At 33.3% G+C, this 19,789-nt stretch overlaps 1 protein-coding gene across 1 annotated transcript in view; it reads left to right on the forward strand.

Annotated features, from left to right (window-relative positions):
- The first annotated feature begins 3,900 nt into the window (after nt 1-3,900).
- LOC108363610 (transcriptional activator protein DAL81-like) overlaps nt 3,901-19,789 on the forward strand; it is a 77,672-nt gene continuing 61,783 nt past the window's right edge. Inside the window, exon 1 of the mRNA XM_017617009.1 lies at nt 3,901-3,923. Within this exon, the coding sequence (XP_017472498.1) occupies nt 3,902-3,923 (22 nt within the window). The 5' untranslated portion in view covers nt 3,901. The remainder of the gene's footprint in view (nt 3,924-19,789) is intronic.

Below are 19,789 nucleotides of genomic sequence, written 5' to 3' on the forward strand. Positions count from 1 at the left end.
CCTGGTCAAACTGCCGATCCTTCCACAGCGTCATACTTTTCAGTCTGAGCGCCGAAGCGTGTTTTCCTATCAGATTTACAGCAGGTAGACTTATTATCACTCATAGCGCTTTGTTTGCGGTGGTCCTTAAAGCGCCAGATATGCATTAAAACGAGGTTCTTTGGACCTTACTCAACAGTTTTAGGTAACTAACCTAGTCTAGGCCTAACTACAGAAGTGCAAAGCCAATAAGTAATGCGAGGTCTTAACCCCTATTTGATACCGACCGCTTGCTTGCATGTGTATAATGCAACGTTGGCCTTCTTCACTCTGTCTTCTGTATTAGGCTTCCACGTAAGCTTCCTATCTAATATGAGTTCTAGATATTTAACATTCTCCTTCAAAGGAATTCCACACCTTTGAAAATTAGCGGGAACCTTTGTTTTTTGGTGAAGAGAATTAGTCTTATCGGGGTTTGTAGATCCAGTATGTAAATAGATATATACATATGTAATAATATGTGCTTACCTACTTTTAGGTCCAGTGTATCATTCATTAACAAATTTCGCATTGCTTTGGCAAATCTCTTATTATCACTGATTTATGGCACCTGACCTAATGAAACTCTAAATTTCACACATTTAAGCCACCGTAGGTGTCTAAGACCCTGTTGACCCACAAAAGTTTTGCTTGTTTTCGCTGTCGTTGGTTATGCTTAATAATGGTTAATTTTTGCAGCGGATTAGTAGCTCAAAAATATAAATAAATCAAAACCGCTACAAAACGCTCTAAGGAAAAGGAAATAACAAAAAAAAAGAAATATGTATGTATACATACGTAAAATTCTGCGTATTATTTCCGTTTTTATTTTTTATTTTTTGTGGTTGCGCATTACTCAGCACGAATTGCGAAACTTTCGTATGAAGCATGAACCAGCAGCAGCAGCAGACAAAATAAAGTAAAAAGTATGATTGCCAACATGGATCAGTGAGATTTGTTTGAATTTCGCAAAAATAATTAATTACTTTCACGCTGAATGCTTGCAAATATACATATGTACATACATATGTACGTCACCACTCCATGCCGGGGCTGTTGGTTTTTGTATAGGTTTAGCTTAATCTAAAAAGAAATATACCGTCGTTTAAAGTGCAAAACCGCGTATCAGCAAAATGCAAAACCGCGTATGTGAACTTGTAGAAATTATTTTCTAGAGCGTAAAATCACTCATATTTCAAAGTGGTTCTCATTTCAAATACAAAACCGCGTATCGTCATTCTGCAAAACCGCGTAACTGACATTGGCTGCCAAAAATTGGATTTGCTCACCCCAGCTCTTGGCTCAATCCTTATCCATTCGTCCTGAAATATACCAGCCAGAAATGCGATTGCTTTATAAAAAAGAGAACCATTTTGAAATATTTTTTTTTTGTACTCTCTAGAAGATAATTTACATAATTCACATACGCGGTTTTGCGTTTTGTTTATACGCGGTTTTGTACTTTAAACGGCGATATATATAAATACGTACATACACACATGCATACATATGTCTATGGGTTGTTCCATACTAAATCGGACGGGGTTTACACTTGATGTGTTTGATTTGTTTCTAATTTTTAGGGTGGATCCATAAACATAATTAACAAATAAATATGAAATTTGAGCTTGATGAATGCATTTTTAAAAATGTTACAGCACAAAAACAAAAACAAATCGATTTAATATTTAAGTGTAGTATTATGGGGTGCGCTCTACAATAATTTGAGTTATGAATTTTTTTTTACTCCGAAGTTGAGTAAAACGAGTACATAACAAATTAACAAATTTTTTCAATGTTTTTTAGAATCTTGAGTATATAAATTGCCTTGATTTGTAATATTTTTTATGCTGACAGCTTTTTGCACTTTTTTTATGGAAGAAAATGCGCAAAACCGTTTTCAAAGAAAATTAAAAAAAATAACGCCGGTTTCGCAATCGCTTTAAACTTGCGCTTTATTTAAAATTTAATGGCTACCAAACTGCATATTAAAAGCAAATCCAAGAAAATTTTAAACAATTTTTAAGTTTGTTAAGTACTCATTTTACTCAACTCGGTGGTATGGAACGCCACATGAAAGTATTCACCTTTTCCTAATATAATGTTACAATTATTTTCATGAAAACATTTTTGCTACTGTCTAACTGTCTTTCGCATTTTACTTCATAAGAAATTCATGCTTATATAGATAAAAGTTCAAAAATACATCACTAGAAAAAAAATCCCAAAAATCAACGGGAATTTTTTTTTAGCCGTTTGAAATCTGCACTTTGTTGGACTAAAATTTAATGGGCTACACAATTGTATACTCCAAAATTTTAGAGAATGTGAATAAAAAGTTGAAAATTTTGAATCTTTTGCAATTTTGTGAACTTTATATAAAGTGTGAAACTTTGATTTATATGGTTTATCTTAAAGAATGAACTATATTTTCACAAATAATTAATGCAAAAAATTTCTCATAAAAATAATTGTGAATATTATACGTATTAGAACAAAGTGAACACTTTCATTTGTCGCCTAGTGTATGTATATAACCAACGAAAGCGCAAAAGAAAAACTAAAAAACAAGAATACACGAAACAGAACTGGATGTTGGTCAAAGTCCAATGTTGAGCATCTTTTTCTTTTTCTTTTAACTTTTATATTTCTTGAGTATTTATTTATTTATTTTGTTTTTATTTTTCATAATTTGTATCTCTTTTGCCGTCTAACTTTGCCTGCACTGCTGCCATTTGCCATTTTAATTTGGCGGTTAACTGTTTGTTGTGTTTGAAATGGTTTTTTCGCTGTTACTTGTTGGTTGACTGCTGCACATGCGCAGCATGAGTAATCGATTTGCTTGCCCGTTTCTTAATATTTATACATGAGCTACTTTTTTCGCAACACTCAACGCACCAAATTTGCTTCCTACTTGCTTTTTTGTTAATTTTTACGTTTAAGTAATTACGTTTTTGTGTCATACTGCTGCAGAAGAGCTTACGTTAGAGCTTAGTTTGCTGTTTTTTAAGTTGTTAGCGAAAACAAAAGAAACTCGATTTAACAGCTGCGCATGATTTTATAAGATTTTTTTCTAAGCTTTGAAATAGTATTTGTTTGAAATTTACCCAAGGCCCTCCACACGTCTATGCTCACATAAAACCCCCGTTTTTGTACAATTCATAAAAAACCTAATGAGCGATTTGCTTTCTTGCTCCTTACAACCAATGTTTCCTTATAGTTTTTTTTGCCGTTTTTTAAGCTTGGGTATTGCTGTAATAATTTTTATTAAACTCTCCACATGCGATAGATATCACTTTAAGTGGTCATAAAATATTTTTATATGATCCGTCATAAGGTGTGGTCATTACATTGATTTATGAGTGTCTTTTTGCTGCTGGTGCTGCTGCTGCGGCTTAGCGGTTGGACAAACGTTTTGTTGGCTCTTAGTTGTGGGAAGCGCTTTGAACTGCTGCTTTTGTCTTATAAATGCACAACAATTATAGAAAAGACAAAATATTTGATTTATGTTCACTACGATACTAGGAAACCGGCTTGCGATCTACTCGTATGTAGCCAAATGATGCGCCCAACTTTCTCTGCAGCTGTCTATTTCAATTACTACTTCACTTTTCGAAAAGATTATATTTATGATTATAACTTCTTTTGCTTGTTTTATTAATGCTGTATGTACCTACGTACATACATACATACATATCTAGTAATAGTTTATCATTATTTATTTTTTGATTGGTGTTGACAAGCAATTTGTAGGTTATCGGGGATTAAATAAATTGATTTTCAAAGTGATCGCTGGTAGGTCAAAGCTACTTTATACATGTGTACATATGTATATGAGTGAAAGAAAAGTGCTTGAGAAATGGTGTGAGGCTTGTGATTAGTGATGGATAACTTCAAACACATATGTAAGTACCTCAAGTTTCTTAACCATACATATTTAGATGCTCTAGAGAGCCAAGAATTTAATTGACCTTGACACGCCAGGTCTTCGATTTGCGAACAGATCGTATGGGCCCATTGAGTTTTGCCTTTCTGGAAACCGACGTCGTACGCTATTTAAAGTCCGATTGCTTCAGATAATCGAGATACATAGATATTATTTTTTTTTATTCTTTTAGGACTGGGAGTCATGCCTCGCTTGAGAACCTCAAGAACCCATCTCTGATGACTGGATAGCAAATTAAATTAGTTCTATGGAGAGGTGGATGTAGATGGAATTTTAAGCCTTTCAAGACAAACAAGAAATTTATGTGTTTTAGTAGTATTATTTTTTTCTATTTTGAGAATATGCCTCATATCCATTTACCTATTTTTATTATGAAATTACATTAAAATATATTTTTATCAAAATTAGAAAAATTTATCATAAAATTCAAAAAAGTTGAAAATTTTATTTGCTTAGAAACAAAATTTTTAAGAAATTTTATTTTTTAATCAAGAGATTGTTTTTAACGAAAACCCCACAATTTCGAAAAAATATTTTAATACGAATTAGAAAAGAAATTACCATCGATTTGATTACAACAGAGGTTTTTTTGGGGAAAAATGCCAAGAATTAATTTCTTTCGAAAAAAATCGTTTTTGGGAATAAAAATAAATAAAAATATATTTAAGGTAAACATTTTTGGAAAAAGTAGCTTTTTATGAAAAACTCATGTTAGGTAAAATATAATTTTTATTTTTGAAAAAAATTATTTTTCTAGAAATAAATTATGAGTTTGATTCAAAATCTTTTAGAAACCAGATTGGGAATAAAATTTGTTTTTTAGTTTTTTTAACATATGTATGCCATTTATTATTTATATGTATCAGAATGCGCCTTCGATGAACCAAAATATACAATTCAAATCACGATTTTATAAATAAGCTTATTGTCCTGAGATGGTTAAGAACTCTGCATTTATAAGTCGCCTTTGATTTGGTTGTAGAGGAAACCGGGATCGAAATGAAAGCCCCGTTAGCTGAGAAAAAATCGTCCTACTCCAAAAGCGACAGCCTTCAGGAAAAGCTGCCCAGACAGATATTTTTAGGGATCGCTACATGAGTTGGAATTAGTTTAAATTTCAAATCCGACCAATTTTTGACTTGAAATCTGATAAATATGATATATTATTGGAAGGAAAAATTTTGTCGAATTTTTGCAATTAACAAATTTAATTTTTCAAAGCAAAACATAACTTCACACGAATCGATAGAGTCCAAAGTCAATAAAAATTTATGTGTGACGCACATCTGGCTCCATGTCATTTAATTATCATGAGGTCGAAATTATTTTAGGCCTTATATTCATAGCGGATGTGCATGCTTTAAAAATTTTTATAAAGAAAATAAACAATGAAGCACTGTGGGATTAAGAGATGTTATTCTCATATTAGTCTTGCCGTTTTCTTCAAGAAGTGAAGCGTTTAGTCTCATGCCAATATCGATGAACATAACCACACTTGCTGATTGAAAAAAATTAAAAATGTTGACCTTTAAACGGGTTTTTAAGATCCACGTCTGATATTTCACATACTTATTTATGAAGTTGCTTGCTGCCGGCGGCTGATTAAAAAATGACTAATTCCCTAAGCCGCTTAGATGCCGTCAGCTTTGGCATTTTTGTTTTCGAAACAAGGCGCTTAAACAATGATTACTGAACTCCGCAATCCAAAAATTAATCATTGATCATTAACAGAAAGTAAAAACATCCAACTCATATCTCACAAAAAAAATGGTTAAATTAATTTATCATTGAATATTTTGATATTTTGCAGTAAGCCTTCAATGCTGTTTTGCTCAAGGACTTTTTATGAATAAATAAATAAGCATAATTAAAAATGTGTGTAGTTCCTAATTAGCATCTTTGTTGCAATATTTTTTTAAAATATGTATTAATTAAAAATTTTGATTATACTACTCTGCAACAACGTAAACAATTTCAACAAATTTTGCTTCCAGACAAGGCACACAGAAAAGGTGAAAGCATCAAAGCAAAAACTACAAACTGCCTGTATGTATTTTGTTTTTGATTTAAGCCGCTATTATGTCAAAATAGCTGAACAAAATTTGACATTTCGGAGTAAAATGTGAACAAAATTTGCAAAAATAGTTTTCGAATGCAAGCCAAGCGCAATGTGTATATCAAATTGGGTTTTCGAGAAACACATACAAAGAACAAAAACAAAAAATTGCCGTTTTTAGCCACTTCAAATACGTGCCTAAAATTTTTCTAAAACATCAACAAGTTTGAAATTTCGGTAAAAATTTGTTGAATTTTTGTAATTTTTGCACAAGGTTTGAAGTTTGGATTTATGTGGTTTTTGTTAGACTTTTATAAAAATTTGATAAAGAATAAACAAATAAAAGAAAACAGTCAAAACCGATCGCTGGCAATTTTTTTCACGCATTTTCGAATTTTTTTTATGGAAAAAATACGTAATACAGCCAGGAAAAAATTATAAAAATCAAAACTCGGTCAAAAATCCAGTTAATTGATTTCCTCTGTTTATTAAACAAACATTTTTGCAAATTTTTCACGACAAATTAAGCGAAAGATGCTGTGATCTGCTGTAAAGAAATACCTAATATTAATTAATGTTTGTTGTGATTGCGCTGATCACAACGAAGTCATGAAAAATCTGCAAAACTTTTTGTGATTCATCCATTTATGTGCATGTGCCAGGCTGTCATTATCATCAATCATAATGATCTCATTTAAAAGTTCTCTGCTTGAAAAGCAATCAAAATAATTACAACACACTTAATGCCAAAGTGGTTGGCTTCAAAAAAAGGCATTGAAATGGACAAAGCGTGAACGAGTTCACAACAAATTTAAACGCTTACAAAGCTTTTTAGGTTTTCTCCTTCAAACCTGAAAAAAACTTCGAAAAGCTCGTCAATGCCGAAATTTCTATTGAATTGTCAAAAATTTCTAAGGAAAATACTTTTGAGATTAAAGTGTTCCAGTTGTTCGAGCTTAAAGCTAAGAAAAAGTTTCAAATCAAATATCAAAATTTCGTATATCATTGGCAGCTCTCACGAAAACCAAAACGTCTTCAAGCAAATTTACAGCAACGGCAAAGTACTTTTTCAAGAGCAGAAAAAATTAGGTTTTCTCCTTCAAACCTGAAAAAACTTCGAAAAGCTCGTCAATGCCGAAATTTCTATTGAATTGTCAAAAATTTCTAAGGAAAATACGTTTGAGATTAAAGTGTTCCAGTTGTTCGAGCTTGAAGCTAAGAAAAAGTTTCAAATCAAATATCAAAATTTCGTATATCATTGGCAGCTCTCACGAAAACAAAAATGTCTTCAAGCAAATTTACAGCAACGGCAAAGTACTTTTTCAAGAGCAGAAAAAATGCAAAAATATTTCTTGAGGGTTTTCTTGAGAGTTGTATTCTAAGCTTAAGGGAAAAGCCTTATTGGCAAATTGGTTTCGAAATGCGAATATTTTGAAATTGGGGTTTCAAAAACTTTTTATTTTGTCCGACAAAAATTATTAGTTCTAGCTCCACCGATCAGTGTTCGCTTTATATTAATGCTATTTATTTAAAGTACTGCCCACACAGTGCCATGCACAAGACTTTCAATAAATCCACACATAAAGTTGTTACAGCTCTGTTTTTCATTAACAATACACAATGAACAGCTCCATACACAGTCCGGCGCTCATTAAGCTTCACATCTGAGCCGCTCAGCTGAGGTGCTTCCTACTTCACTTCAAAGACATACATATGTATGTACATAAATACAAAATATACATTCATAAGTGTTAAAGCCACAATCATTGAGTTGTTAAGCGTCTCAACAATGGCCTAAACTACGAGTATGTACGTCAATATTCATTTGATATGCAACGCACATTCGTGCATTAAATAATACATAAGCGCAACAACAACGGCAACATGAACAAAGGAAAAGATCAGCAAATAAATAACAAAAGTTATGAGAAAAAATCAACACTCATCACAGACAATAGCCAACAAATTAATGCACCCCATGGCGCTATCGAGTTTAAGCGTCTTGAATAGTTAGATCTTGCAATGTCTGAAATCGCAGAACGTGCGCCCGAGTGGCTAGTGTTTATTATGATCATTTAACTGCTACGAATTACATACTATATGTATGTATATGTGTCCATATATGACTGTATTGTTTTTTGCCTATTTTTAAAAGTTTGCACACATAATTACTTTGATGTGAGCAGTGAATCAATGCAAATAGATGCAAAAAGTTAATTGCAGAAACTATACGCGAAATAAATCATTTGATAAAATAACGTGACATTGTTGTTCCAATCATTTTCAAGATCGCTTTCATCAATATACTTAATTTGAATAACAAGTTTTTGTGATATGCATATTCGGACGTAGTGTGAATACTTACGAAATATTCTCATATCTATGATCTTCCACTTTGGTGCCTCGATCATTTAAGCGAGATGTGAGTTGTTTACTTAATATGAAACATAGGCGAACTTTTATGTCAGAGCTAGGGGACGGATCCATAGCTAAACATGTGACCAGAGGCATGGGCGTGGCCAGGTAGGGGCCGGGGGGTGCTCCCCCCTAACTTTAAAATTTTCCTTATATATATATAAAATATTTCCCTGAAATGCCAGCTTAATAGGGTCGAGAACCCCCTCCCCCTAAATTTCATTCTGGCTACGCCGATGAACAGAGGCACTCCTCAATAATAATAAATTGGCGCTTACACAATATGTTAGTATTTGACTGAGCTTCTCCTCCGATTTGTGGCGTGAGCCTTGATGTTGTCACACAAATGAGAAGCTGCTTTTCGTGGCTGAATACACTTGGTATGAAACTTGCTATCGTGACCGTGGTCAAATACCCTACAAATCAAACGTAACTGGAAGCAAAACTTTGAACACCGCTGCTGGGAGGCAAATACCGCCCTGTATGTCTGTAAGACAGCTATAGCTATAGGCAAAAAATGGGGAACAAAACCTCACATAGTACACTGGATGTACACAGCCGTGATAAGACCGATCCTCTTCTGCACGGGGTCAACATATTGTGGCCTGCGTTAAACCAGGCTATGTCCAGATTCAAGGTGACACGGTTACAGCGGATGGCTTCTATACTTGTCACGGGAGCACTACCCACCAAATCTCTGGAAGTAATATTACCACAGACACGTGAAACTCTATCCTGTAGCCTACAACAACTAGATTATACAGCTCCGCTAATTTGTTTAAATAGACAAAAAATTCTCCCTAAGAATCGCAGACGAAAACGATTTGAAAGTTATCACAGACTATATATCGATACCTGAGTGGAAGATCGAACTATCTCGGCAGCCAGTTCGAAAACACCCTATCTCAGAAAACTTTTCAAGAACGCCCTATCTCAGAATTTTATTGGAGAAAAACGCCCTATCTCAGCACATTTTCAATATATTTTCAGTTGAGATAGGGCGTTTTGGAATCGAATTCTGAGGCAGAGCATTCTTCAATCAAATTCTGAGATAGGGTGTTTTTACCGAAATTCTTAAATAGGGTGTTATTCAATCAAAATCTCAAGTAGAGCAAAAGTTTCTGAGTTCGGGCGTTTTCAAACTGGCTGCCAAGATAGGTCGATCTTCTCGACATCCCGCATCTTCCAAAAATCGTGCTGTCGTTGGAGACAATGCACATTTCTTTCCTTTCATCCATGAAATCTTTTATTCGTACTTTTCACTAGGGTTTTTCGGTAGGCGTGTTTTTGTGAACTAGTTTACAGTTTTACATCGTCTCGAGGCCGGACATCGTTTTTTATGAAACGTTTTAACCGGTTGGCCATTGATGATGGGATCTTTTGGAAATACTTGGTTTACAACATTAGGCTTTCCCTTACCTTGCATCGATGCAGGGGGTAATTCTAGAGTAGTATACCCCTCGAAACACATCTAAGTGTCTGCAGCATTCCTTAGTTACATTTCATAGATTTTTGTATACATGTATATAGTTATCTTAACAGCTAATGCATATTATATTTTTCTTTATTTTCAGGTAAGTGATCGATATGATAACCAGTTGTATGTAAGTTTATAATATTAAAACAAATACAGAATTAAGAATAACTAATACACTTTATTTTAAACACACAAGGAGTGAATGCCAATTATTATGCTTTTGGAATTTATATACCTGTTTTAACCAATACCGGAAAAATATTTTCGTTTAACATTGTATGTAATAGTTTTACGGTTAATTAAAATCTTAAGTCGTATAATAATTCTCCGTAAAATTTACTGATCAGATCAGCTAAGCTTTGGCAAGGGTAGGGTTTAGAGTGTTACTTGAGGGAGCGTGCTTTTTCTTAATGTCCTTTATTCTGAAGCCGCATACAAGCTTAAATTGTAAACAGAGAGAACAAAAAGCATTCGCAAAACCAAGTTTACATTGAAAGCTCTGTTTCAGGAATAAGTTTACTTAGTTCTAGAAAAAGGCTTCCTTAGCCTGCAGTAAATCGGGCTAGTTCCGAACTAGCGCAGAACTAGCTCTTTAAGGGGCGGTACTGGTTCTCGATCTATCCCAACGCAATGCTTTCAATTGTCTCTTTTTACATGGTGATGTCCTACGAAGTGGAAATTGCAACTTCTGCAGAACTTTCGAACTAGTAGTGAACTGGTTCCATTTTGGACAGATCTGCGACAATAAGTTTTTAATGAAAAAAATTTTGATTATTCGATTTTTTTATATTTTTTTTAATTTTTTTTTTTGTTTTTTTTTACACATTGCATTTTATTAATTTTTTTATTCTTTTATTTTATTTACATTAAATTGGATAATTTTCTTTTAAATTGTTAAGCGGCACTCATCAATTTAAATTTATTAAATCTGAAAATCACAACTGCCTCCACCGCGATTTGAACTCCCGACCAACGATGTTAGAGTCGGAGGTATTCCCGCTGAGCTATTTTAGTATTGTACGAGAAGTGCGGACTGGTGCGTTTACTTCTTAACAGAGCGCAACTAGCACCCCAAAAGTTTCAACTCTCCCTCTCTGCAGCCATTTTTCACAAGTTCAGGGATAGTTCCGAAATGTATAGGGCGAAACTAGCGCTTTAACAGACTGTCTCTAAATTTTACTGCAGGGTAACTACAAATTATAGGGTGAACAAAGTAGAACACTAAATTTACGAAGTAAAAATTTTAACGAACAGGAGAGCCGCACTAAGTTCCTTAAAAAAAGAAAGACTTAAAAACGATTGACGATTTGTACATTTGAGCGGATTTATAAATTTTGGCAGTTACATAGTAGTGTTGTCTAGAAGTTTGCATCGATAATGAGTTCTGCTTAATTAATAAAACTTACTCTTTAACTGTCAAAATGTAAAAATCCGTTCAAATGTACAAATCGTGTGATCCCTGCTTTAGAATCCACGCAGTACTTTTTATGCGAATGCCAGACGTTTTGAAAAATGCCTCAACTTTCTGCTAAATCAAGTGAGTTAATTTTTTACTCAAGTCTATCTTGCCAAATTGCCCAAGTTACTTTGTTGAAGTAATCTTATCTCTTCTAGACTATCGTGTGGTTCAGGTAGGTGAAGTAGAACAAAAGTTCGAGTAAGCCTTACTCAAGTTGGTTTTATCGAGGTGGATCCACGGCAAGTCATACAAAATCCTTTTTTTAATACTCCTATCGTAGATTTCCGTTGGCCAGCAGTTATATTCGAGGAAGTTGATACCACATTAAAGGCTAGTGAAATCCTCTTATAGAACCTAATGAGATATAAAGAAAGACAATCTTATAACAGCTTAATGGATTCAAATTTGTTAAAGTATGTTTTTATGAAGAGATTTCAGAAGACCTTTTTAAGAGCAACAGAAGCCAAATCTACAATTTTTAGAACTTTTGTCTGTATGTTTGTACGCGCATCACTCGAAAACTAATGCATGGAATCGAATTCAGTTTTCACCGGTGTATTTTTTGAAGTCTAACTTAAAATATAGAGAAAAATTAGACAGTTGCCGCCTGTTTGAAAATCACAGTTTATCTAAATTGATAAGAAAAACTAAATATTGCAGTATGGCTGTCAAAAGAAAGAGTTTTAAGAAGGTTTACAGCAGAAAAAATGTTTGTGGAAGGTTACCACCTGTTTAAAAATTTAGTTTAATTTAGTTAATAAGATAAATTTAATATTGCAATATGGGTATCAAACTAAAGAGGTTTAGAAAAGTTTACTGCCGAAAATATTTTTGGGGGGGATGACACCTGTTTGAAAATTTTTTTGCATTTTTGAAATAAAGAAATATTACAATACTGGTGTTAAACTAATGAGATTTAAGAAAGTTTACTGTCGAACATGTTTTTGATAGGATAAGATAAATATTTAATTAGAACACCTTTGAAAAAGTGCGCGACATGTAGACTCGAAGTACGCAGATAATTTCTAGTCTCCAATATAATTTTTCGATCTTCTTTCAAATGCTTGTTTGTGTGTTTGTTCTCCACGTTTCTATATACCTCGAGCTGTTTTAATAAAATGCCACAGACATTTTTAAAAAAGAGGTTGTAATACCAGTTAGATCAGCACTAATTAAGTAGCTGTTCAATAAATTCAAAAATAAATAAGTGTAAAAAATGCAATCAAAAATATTGTTTTTACAACACATTTCAAGATATGTTTATAAAGCTTTGTATCATTAATTAAAAGTAATATATGTATACAGTGAATAAATATTGTTTTACCTTCATATATTCATATACATTACTGCAAAAACTTGTATTCATATAGTAAGGCAAACAGAAACTATTTAAGTATGAATGGAAGTGTCTACTGCTAGATGTTTTCCACAAAAAATAACGTTTTTCAATATTTTTCAAGTTAAATGCAGTGGCTCCGGGCCTTTTTTTCAGCCACAAATTAGTTATTAATTAGTGAATTAAACATTTGCCATGCTGAGCGCTAAATTTACAATTTCTTAATTACAATACTTAATTTATGTAAAACCGCCACATACAAATACACAGCGAAATAAGAAACATTCGAAAATCAGTTGGGCTGTAAGCGGATGCCTACCAATAGAAACGAGTCAAGGTTACAGCTTAGAAAGAATCCAAGTACCTACCTACTAAAATTTCAAAGGAGAAGAAAACATTTAAAAAAGCGTTTAAACACATGAAAATTGTGTGAAATAATAGATATTCAAAGTCGGCGTAAGAAACTCAAGCGGAAAATCATAAAATATTCCAGGCACGTTTTTCATGCCTTCCCGGCACTTTGCGTAGCTTCGAATACATATTAAGATCTACATATGTAAACAATGCATGTACATTTGTACATAAGTACATCTGTATATACATACATATATATCTATGCATTCATACCTACATATCTATTTGTTTTTCTTTTATTTTAATAAACGTTTGCATATACATATTTGTCGTCAGATTATTCCATTCATAAGTACTACCCTAAGCAAATCCCAGTTTTAATTGACGTGTGACAACAACAAGCTTACATTATATATACATTAGGGCGGGTCAATTTGTATGGGAGATTTTCTCGACTATGTGCGTATAGCGTAGAAGGATTCTACGTGCAATTTAAGAAAATGTTCCTAAAAAACCAAGGGTCTAAAATCAATGTGGAGTTTTAGCATTTTGCTGTAGTGTCACAAAGAAGTGCTTAAATTTTGTATAAAACATGTTATAAGGGGTTTTTTAATAATAGAAATCCACTTATGCACCTATCGTTTTCTTAAAAATTCCACCAGAGGGCGTAACAGTGAAAATTTTCATATTTGCTTCGAAACCTGTTTTCGCTATTTGGCAAATTCCAAATTGATTTTAGATCCATGGTTTCTTCGGAAATTTTGCTTAGAATTGCACGTAGAAACCTCCTATATGCACATTGTCAAAAAAATTGACCCGCCCTAAAATACATCTTTTATCTACATACTTATGTGTACAAATATGTCGTTAATTAACCCTTTTTTGCCTAACTGCCTAGTTCATAAATTGTTAGGCATGTATGCAAGACTGTATTTTCAATTACTTTTCCCATTGGCATTTCGATTAATGCCTGCGCTTAAGCAATTTGTTGGTTGTTAATGGGCGCCGTTTTTTGCTTCCATGTGATATTACATCGCGTGCGTTTTTATTATAGATGTACATATGTAGAGCCATTTTGTTGTGGTTTTATATTGTGATTTACATTAAAAAGCAGCTAATTGATTTGTTGTCAGACTCGCGGAATTCGTTTTTTTTCTAATTGATTATTTTTTGTANTTCGCTATTTGGCAAATTCCAAATTGATTTTAGATCCATGGTTTCTTCGGAAATTTTGCTTAGAATTGCACGTAGAAACCTCCTATATGCACATTGTCAAAAAAATTGACCCGCCCTAAAATACATCTTTTATCTACATACTTATGTGTACAAATATGTCGTTAATTAACCCTTTTTTGCCTAACTGCCTAGTTCATAAATTGTTAGGCATGTATGCAAGACTGTATTTTCAATTACTTTTCCCATTGGCATTTCGATTAATGCCTGCGCTTAAGCAATTTGTTGGTTGTTAATGGGCGCCGTTTTTTGCTTCCATGTGATATTACATCGCGTGCGTTTTTATTATAGATGTACATATGTAGAGCCATTTTGTTGTGGTTTTATATTGTGGTTTACATTAAAAAGCAGCTAATTGATTTGTTGTCAGACTCGCGGAATTCGTTTTTTTTCTAATTGATTATTTTTTGTGTGCTTGTATCCAGACATTTTTTTATTAAAATTAATTTACATGATTAGTAACGTAAATGTACTTAGTTAATAATGGTGCCTGGGCGACTTTTTCAGAAAAAAATAATTCTAAATTTGATTTGCTTGAAACTATTCGGACTACTCTTTTATCGCTATCGCTCAACTGCACTCATATATTGACGTATATTTGCAGAGAAGAAATAAGTTTTTTTTTTATCAATTAGTGTGTATACATATGAAAGATTGACTAGGTGAATTATACGTATGTATGAATGTATTAGAGCATATTAGAAACTATACACCCCTATTCTGCAACTCTTTCGTATTCGGAATTTGCTACGAATCGTAGAAATAAATTTTCAAACTTTCGAAATTCGTAACAATGGAATGCCTAAAAACGAACGAGTAAGCTTTTTTGCGTAATTTTGTACGAAAACAATTCTGTGTTAGAGGCGAGATAAGAGATGTAAATCGATGTGTGTTTGCAGGAAATATTAGTGTTGTGCATTTAAACAGATAAATTTGCCTTTCCCATATACGTATATTTTTATCCTTTGCTTTGCATAAACAAGCAAAACAGAAACTTTGATGCCCCTTATCGAAAAACTTGGGTCCGCTTTAGTTATTTGTACAATGCTTTTCGGTTGTTGTGTCCAAACGCATAACTCGAATCCAAAAACTTTAACATACACGTGTAACCAAGGGATTAAACTTTTATTAAAAGTAAATTTTCAAATTTCCCACCACTAGCTTATTAATAAATTCGGCACTTTTGCAAATTTCGATGTGGGTTCTGTGCAAAAATACTGTGGATGGCGTAGCCGGAGCGATATGCACAAGAAATGTAGTATAGCATCGACATGCGGAAGCCCCTTTTCTCCGGCAATACAGAAAGGCCAATTCTACTTAGTAAGGGTTATAATCCCTAAACGCAGCCGAGGCAGAATCAATCGCAATAGGTGCTGGACCTAACAAAGTGCGTGTTTTCAATGGCTTGAAAAAAGCTGTTATTGCATTAACTGGATTAGGAACCAGTTCTTCAGACATAGGAAGAGTTTTGGCTTGTGGTTCAACAATTCAACCAGAAGCTGACATAGATGCGCCCATGGTTACTATGTCCGACAGCTCCGCATATCTTTGTGAAATCATTCCCATAACGTGCCCTTATTCCGCTGCTGTAATTGCAAATGCAATAGAATCCATAGTTTCCTCCAAAACATGTAAAATCAAACAATTTTACTTTAAAAGAGCGTTTCATGAGTGTTTTGTTTTTAATTCCTTTCCACTTTGTTTTCCTTCATTCAGCTGACTTCGAAAAACAACTGACATTCAGCAATGCTGCACATGTTTCCGCAAGGGTTGCAGCATGTGGATTTTTCATTTTTCGTAGCGTAGCTACGAATTACGAATTACGAAAATTCGGATTCTAGAATAAGGAGGATAATGAGATCAAACAAATGAACACGCGACTGTCCGACTGGCAGACGTCGAAGATATTTTGTTTGTTAAATTGTCTTGTAATCAAACTAATTTACAATTCAATTAACATAAATTTACTTGTTTAAAATGAGTAATAAAAAGTCAAAAGTCGCTAAGTGCAGTGAACTTTCGATGGTTTAAAAAAATAAAAGCAACACATAAAAAGTATTTACAACAAATAATAAAAAATCCATTTAATAGTTTCGCTGATAAAAAATTGAACTGAACTATTTAACACTACTCAGCGTTATCAATTGCATGTATCAATTTTAACAGAAAAAAAAACCAAGAACAACAAACATTTTCTTGGCATACCGTGAGTCGCCGATGTATGATTGTTTAATGGGTCAATTGGGCGTAGATTAGAAGGTATACAAATAAAAATAAATAAGTAAAAATAAACATAAACGGAAAATAAAAAGAAAAATTTTAGTAGTAATAAAGTGGTAATGGAAATTTTAAATAGAGCATGAACGAATAAAATATATATGTGCGTTGGGTGCACTAAATTCAGAGCTTCTTTTAAGATTTTAGGATTTACTCGATTGACTAAGTACTCAAAAAAAAAAATCCATATGAAATTCGATTCTATAGCATAGTTTCCATCTCTCAAGAAATGCAAAGAAATGCATATGTATAATGAGACGCTCAAGAAATTGAAAAGAAATTTGGTTCTAAAATAATTAAAATAAAAAAAAAAACAAAAATTATAAACTTGAAAATATAAATATATCAGTATGGTTCCTAATCATTAAGTGGGATGCTGTACTTTTTCAAGCGACAGAAAGAATGGAAAATAGTTCTTGAAATTTTTCCCGAGCGTTGGATACTAAGTTTATGTTAGTTGGCAAAACACAAATACAGTGCGTACTACATATGTATGTATGTACACCCAACGCCCTCTATTACGCTTCTAAAAGTAAGCATTCATTGTTTTTCAAACATATCCGCCTAATATGTAGCTCAACCAGCCAACGACATACCTATCTTTTGGGATTGTCATTACTTCTCTCTCTCTATCAACAGCAATTTCACATGTTGATATGGTCGGCAGGTACGGAAGGGGCTGGTTGAGCTTTAAAGCGGAGTTAGTCTAGACTTAACTTAATTTAACTTACCATAAGAAATCAGCAATGATTACTCAACACGTCAACTTAGCCAAGAGCGGAAATATTTCGTTTTGTATTTTCTTTTTCAACTGTTTAACAGTTCGCAGCCTAAAATGCCACATCGAAAAAACTCATGCAAACAAAAGTGTTCACGTTCATTTATTTTTAATAAATACAAAAGCGAGAGTCTGGCAAGCCTGATTCTCTCATCGCTCTCAATTTCCATAAGACTGTAACTTAAGAATTTAAAATCTACAGGTTCTTAAGTTGCTTACGGTAGGTTAAGTTTTAACTAACCGCCAACACAGTTTCTCATATAACAGGTTGGCCAAAATATTAAGTTAAGTTAAGTTACTGAAATTAAGTCTAGACTCGCTGAGCTTTTAAGTTGCATTAATTTAGCGTAAAATTTTTAGACACTAAAAATGTAAAAGAAAGACAAATATATATTATTATAATGCACTGCTTTGTCTTTATTTCAAAAACTCGACCTTTCACAACCGAATGAACATTTGAATTGATTACAGACAAAATATTTTGTGCTGAAATTGAACAACTTTGAAATGATTAATTGGTGTTTTTGTTTGGGAAACAATATACTACAAGTCTATGTACATACATACATATGTACATACGAGTGCATACAAAAATTGGAGCAGTTGAAGGCCAGCTAGAGAGTATGTAACATTCAATACTCGTGTATGTAAAACCGACAGCTGATATTGATCAGCAAGCGTAAAGGCAGCCTCTTTAACCCCTATTCATCTACAGGCCTTTGTTGATCCACTGATTGCTAAGAGATCTCACGCGGTCCCTTGGCTGAATGCCATTTAGGTCATATGCTTCTTAGTAGGTTGATCTTAGGAAGCGAAGTTTGGTCCTTGGAGGGGCTCACTGTGGCACATAAAGTGCGCTATTCTTTGCTGTTCTCCGTGACACAACCAACACAGATCAGTGTTAACTGTTACTATGTTTGACAAGTATTTCATTAGATTGCTGTGGTACAAGTGGTACAGTGGTGCAATAAGAAAGCCTTCAACAATTCTAACATCGTGCCAAGAGAAGGATCGCTTTGGTTCTCCTTATTGATAATTATGGTATGAAGGACTTAGTCTGTCTGTTATGTTCGTACTTGTCCATTGATGTTGCGCTTCGCCACTTTGGCTGGAATATCTGATACTTTATTTTCTATACCTCTACTTTCTTTACAAGTTTCTATTTAAATATCCTCATAAAAAATTACTTTCAATACACTTTTCTTCTGCACTTCGCAGATTCTTTTTCGTATACAGGACAAATAAAATAAAGGTCGAAGTTTGATATTATTATTTTGATGTTATGTCTGATCGAATTAAAATATGAGACCGAATACAAAAGAACATGTAAACAAATAACTAAATATGTGATATTAAATAGAATAAGTAAATAAATAAAAACATAAAAAATTTAAAAAATATTTTTTTTTATTGATAGTTCATGTCCAAAGGTAGTTAGCTACAAGTTAGTTGACATCTAATGCAGAGGAAACCAGTTCTCACTATTTTGCGGCCATCGCCTTTCAAAAGTAGTTAGCTACGGAAAAAGGAAATAAATAGTTACCACTAGTCGACTGCTAGTTAGTTAATAGTTAGATACAAACTAGTCCCATTTCCTGCAGCGTGCAAACGTATATATATATTGGGGAAATATAAAACCCTGAAATATGTACATATGTAGTGCGAAAAGTGGTACCAGGCTGGGCGACGCGTCTTAGCGCGGGGTAGGGGATCCAGCATTTGGGTTAAAAAAAACTGTATTTTTTTTATTAATTTTTTTCTCAAATCCAGCTTGTTTTGATTTAATTGTTAGTTTTTTTTCTCAGCCTTAATCCCACACACGCGCCGCAAAAATAATATCGTAGGCTGTGACTAAAAAATGTTATTCTTTTTTCTCCACAAGAATAGTAAGCCCATATGTTGTCGTTATTTTTTCACACAAAAAGTGTGTCAATCTGCTAATGAATATCANGTTGTCGTTATTTTTTCACACAAAAAGTGTGTCAATCTGCTAATGAATATTAAATAGCGATAAAACAAAAGGTATCAGCCAAATTGCCTAGTAAATATTTATGCTTTAAAAAATATTTAATGCAAATGTTAACGGCGCTTTATATGCACAGTTTGACCGGCATGAGAAAAAAGCGTCTCTTTTTTAGTTAGATAAAATAATTAATGTTTGCGAGTTCAAGATTTTTAACCTCCAATGGTTGCGTCAGAATTTGTTGGCACTTTTTTGGCTATGATATCCAAGTGGGCTAAACAAACGTTAGCTGCCTGTGCGTGAATTAAATTTAAATCCACATTGTGGTTTTACTTAACTTTTTTGCCTATTCAATTATTTATATATTTTTGCTTTTGTTGTTCTTTTCAGTTCTATTATCCCTGCTTTGCTTAGAATTCTTTCATGCATTTTCTACTTTGTTAATTTTTCCATACCTAAAGTAAGGTTTTAAGTTTG

Source organism: Rhagoletis zephyria, unplaced genomic scaffold (genome assembly GCF_001687245.7).
Source record: "Rhagoletis zephyria isolate East Lansing unplaced genomic scaffold, Rhagoletis_zephyria_1.1 Rzeph_scaffold_01316, whole genome shotgun sequence".
Lineage (NCBI taxonomy): Eukaryota > Metazoa > Arthropoda > Insecta > Diptera > Tephritidae > Rhagoletis > Rhagoletis zephyria.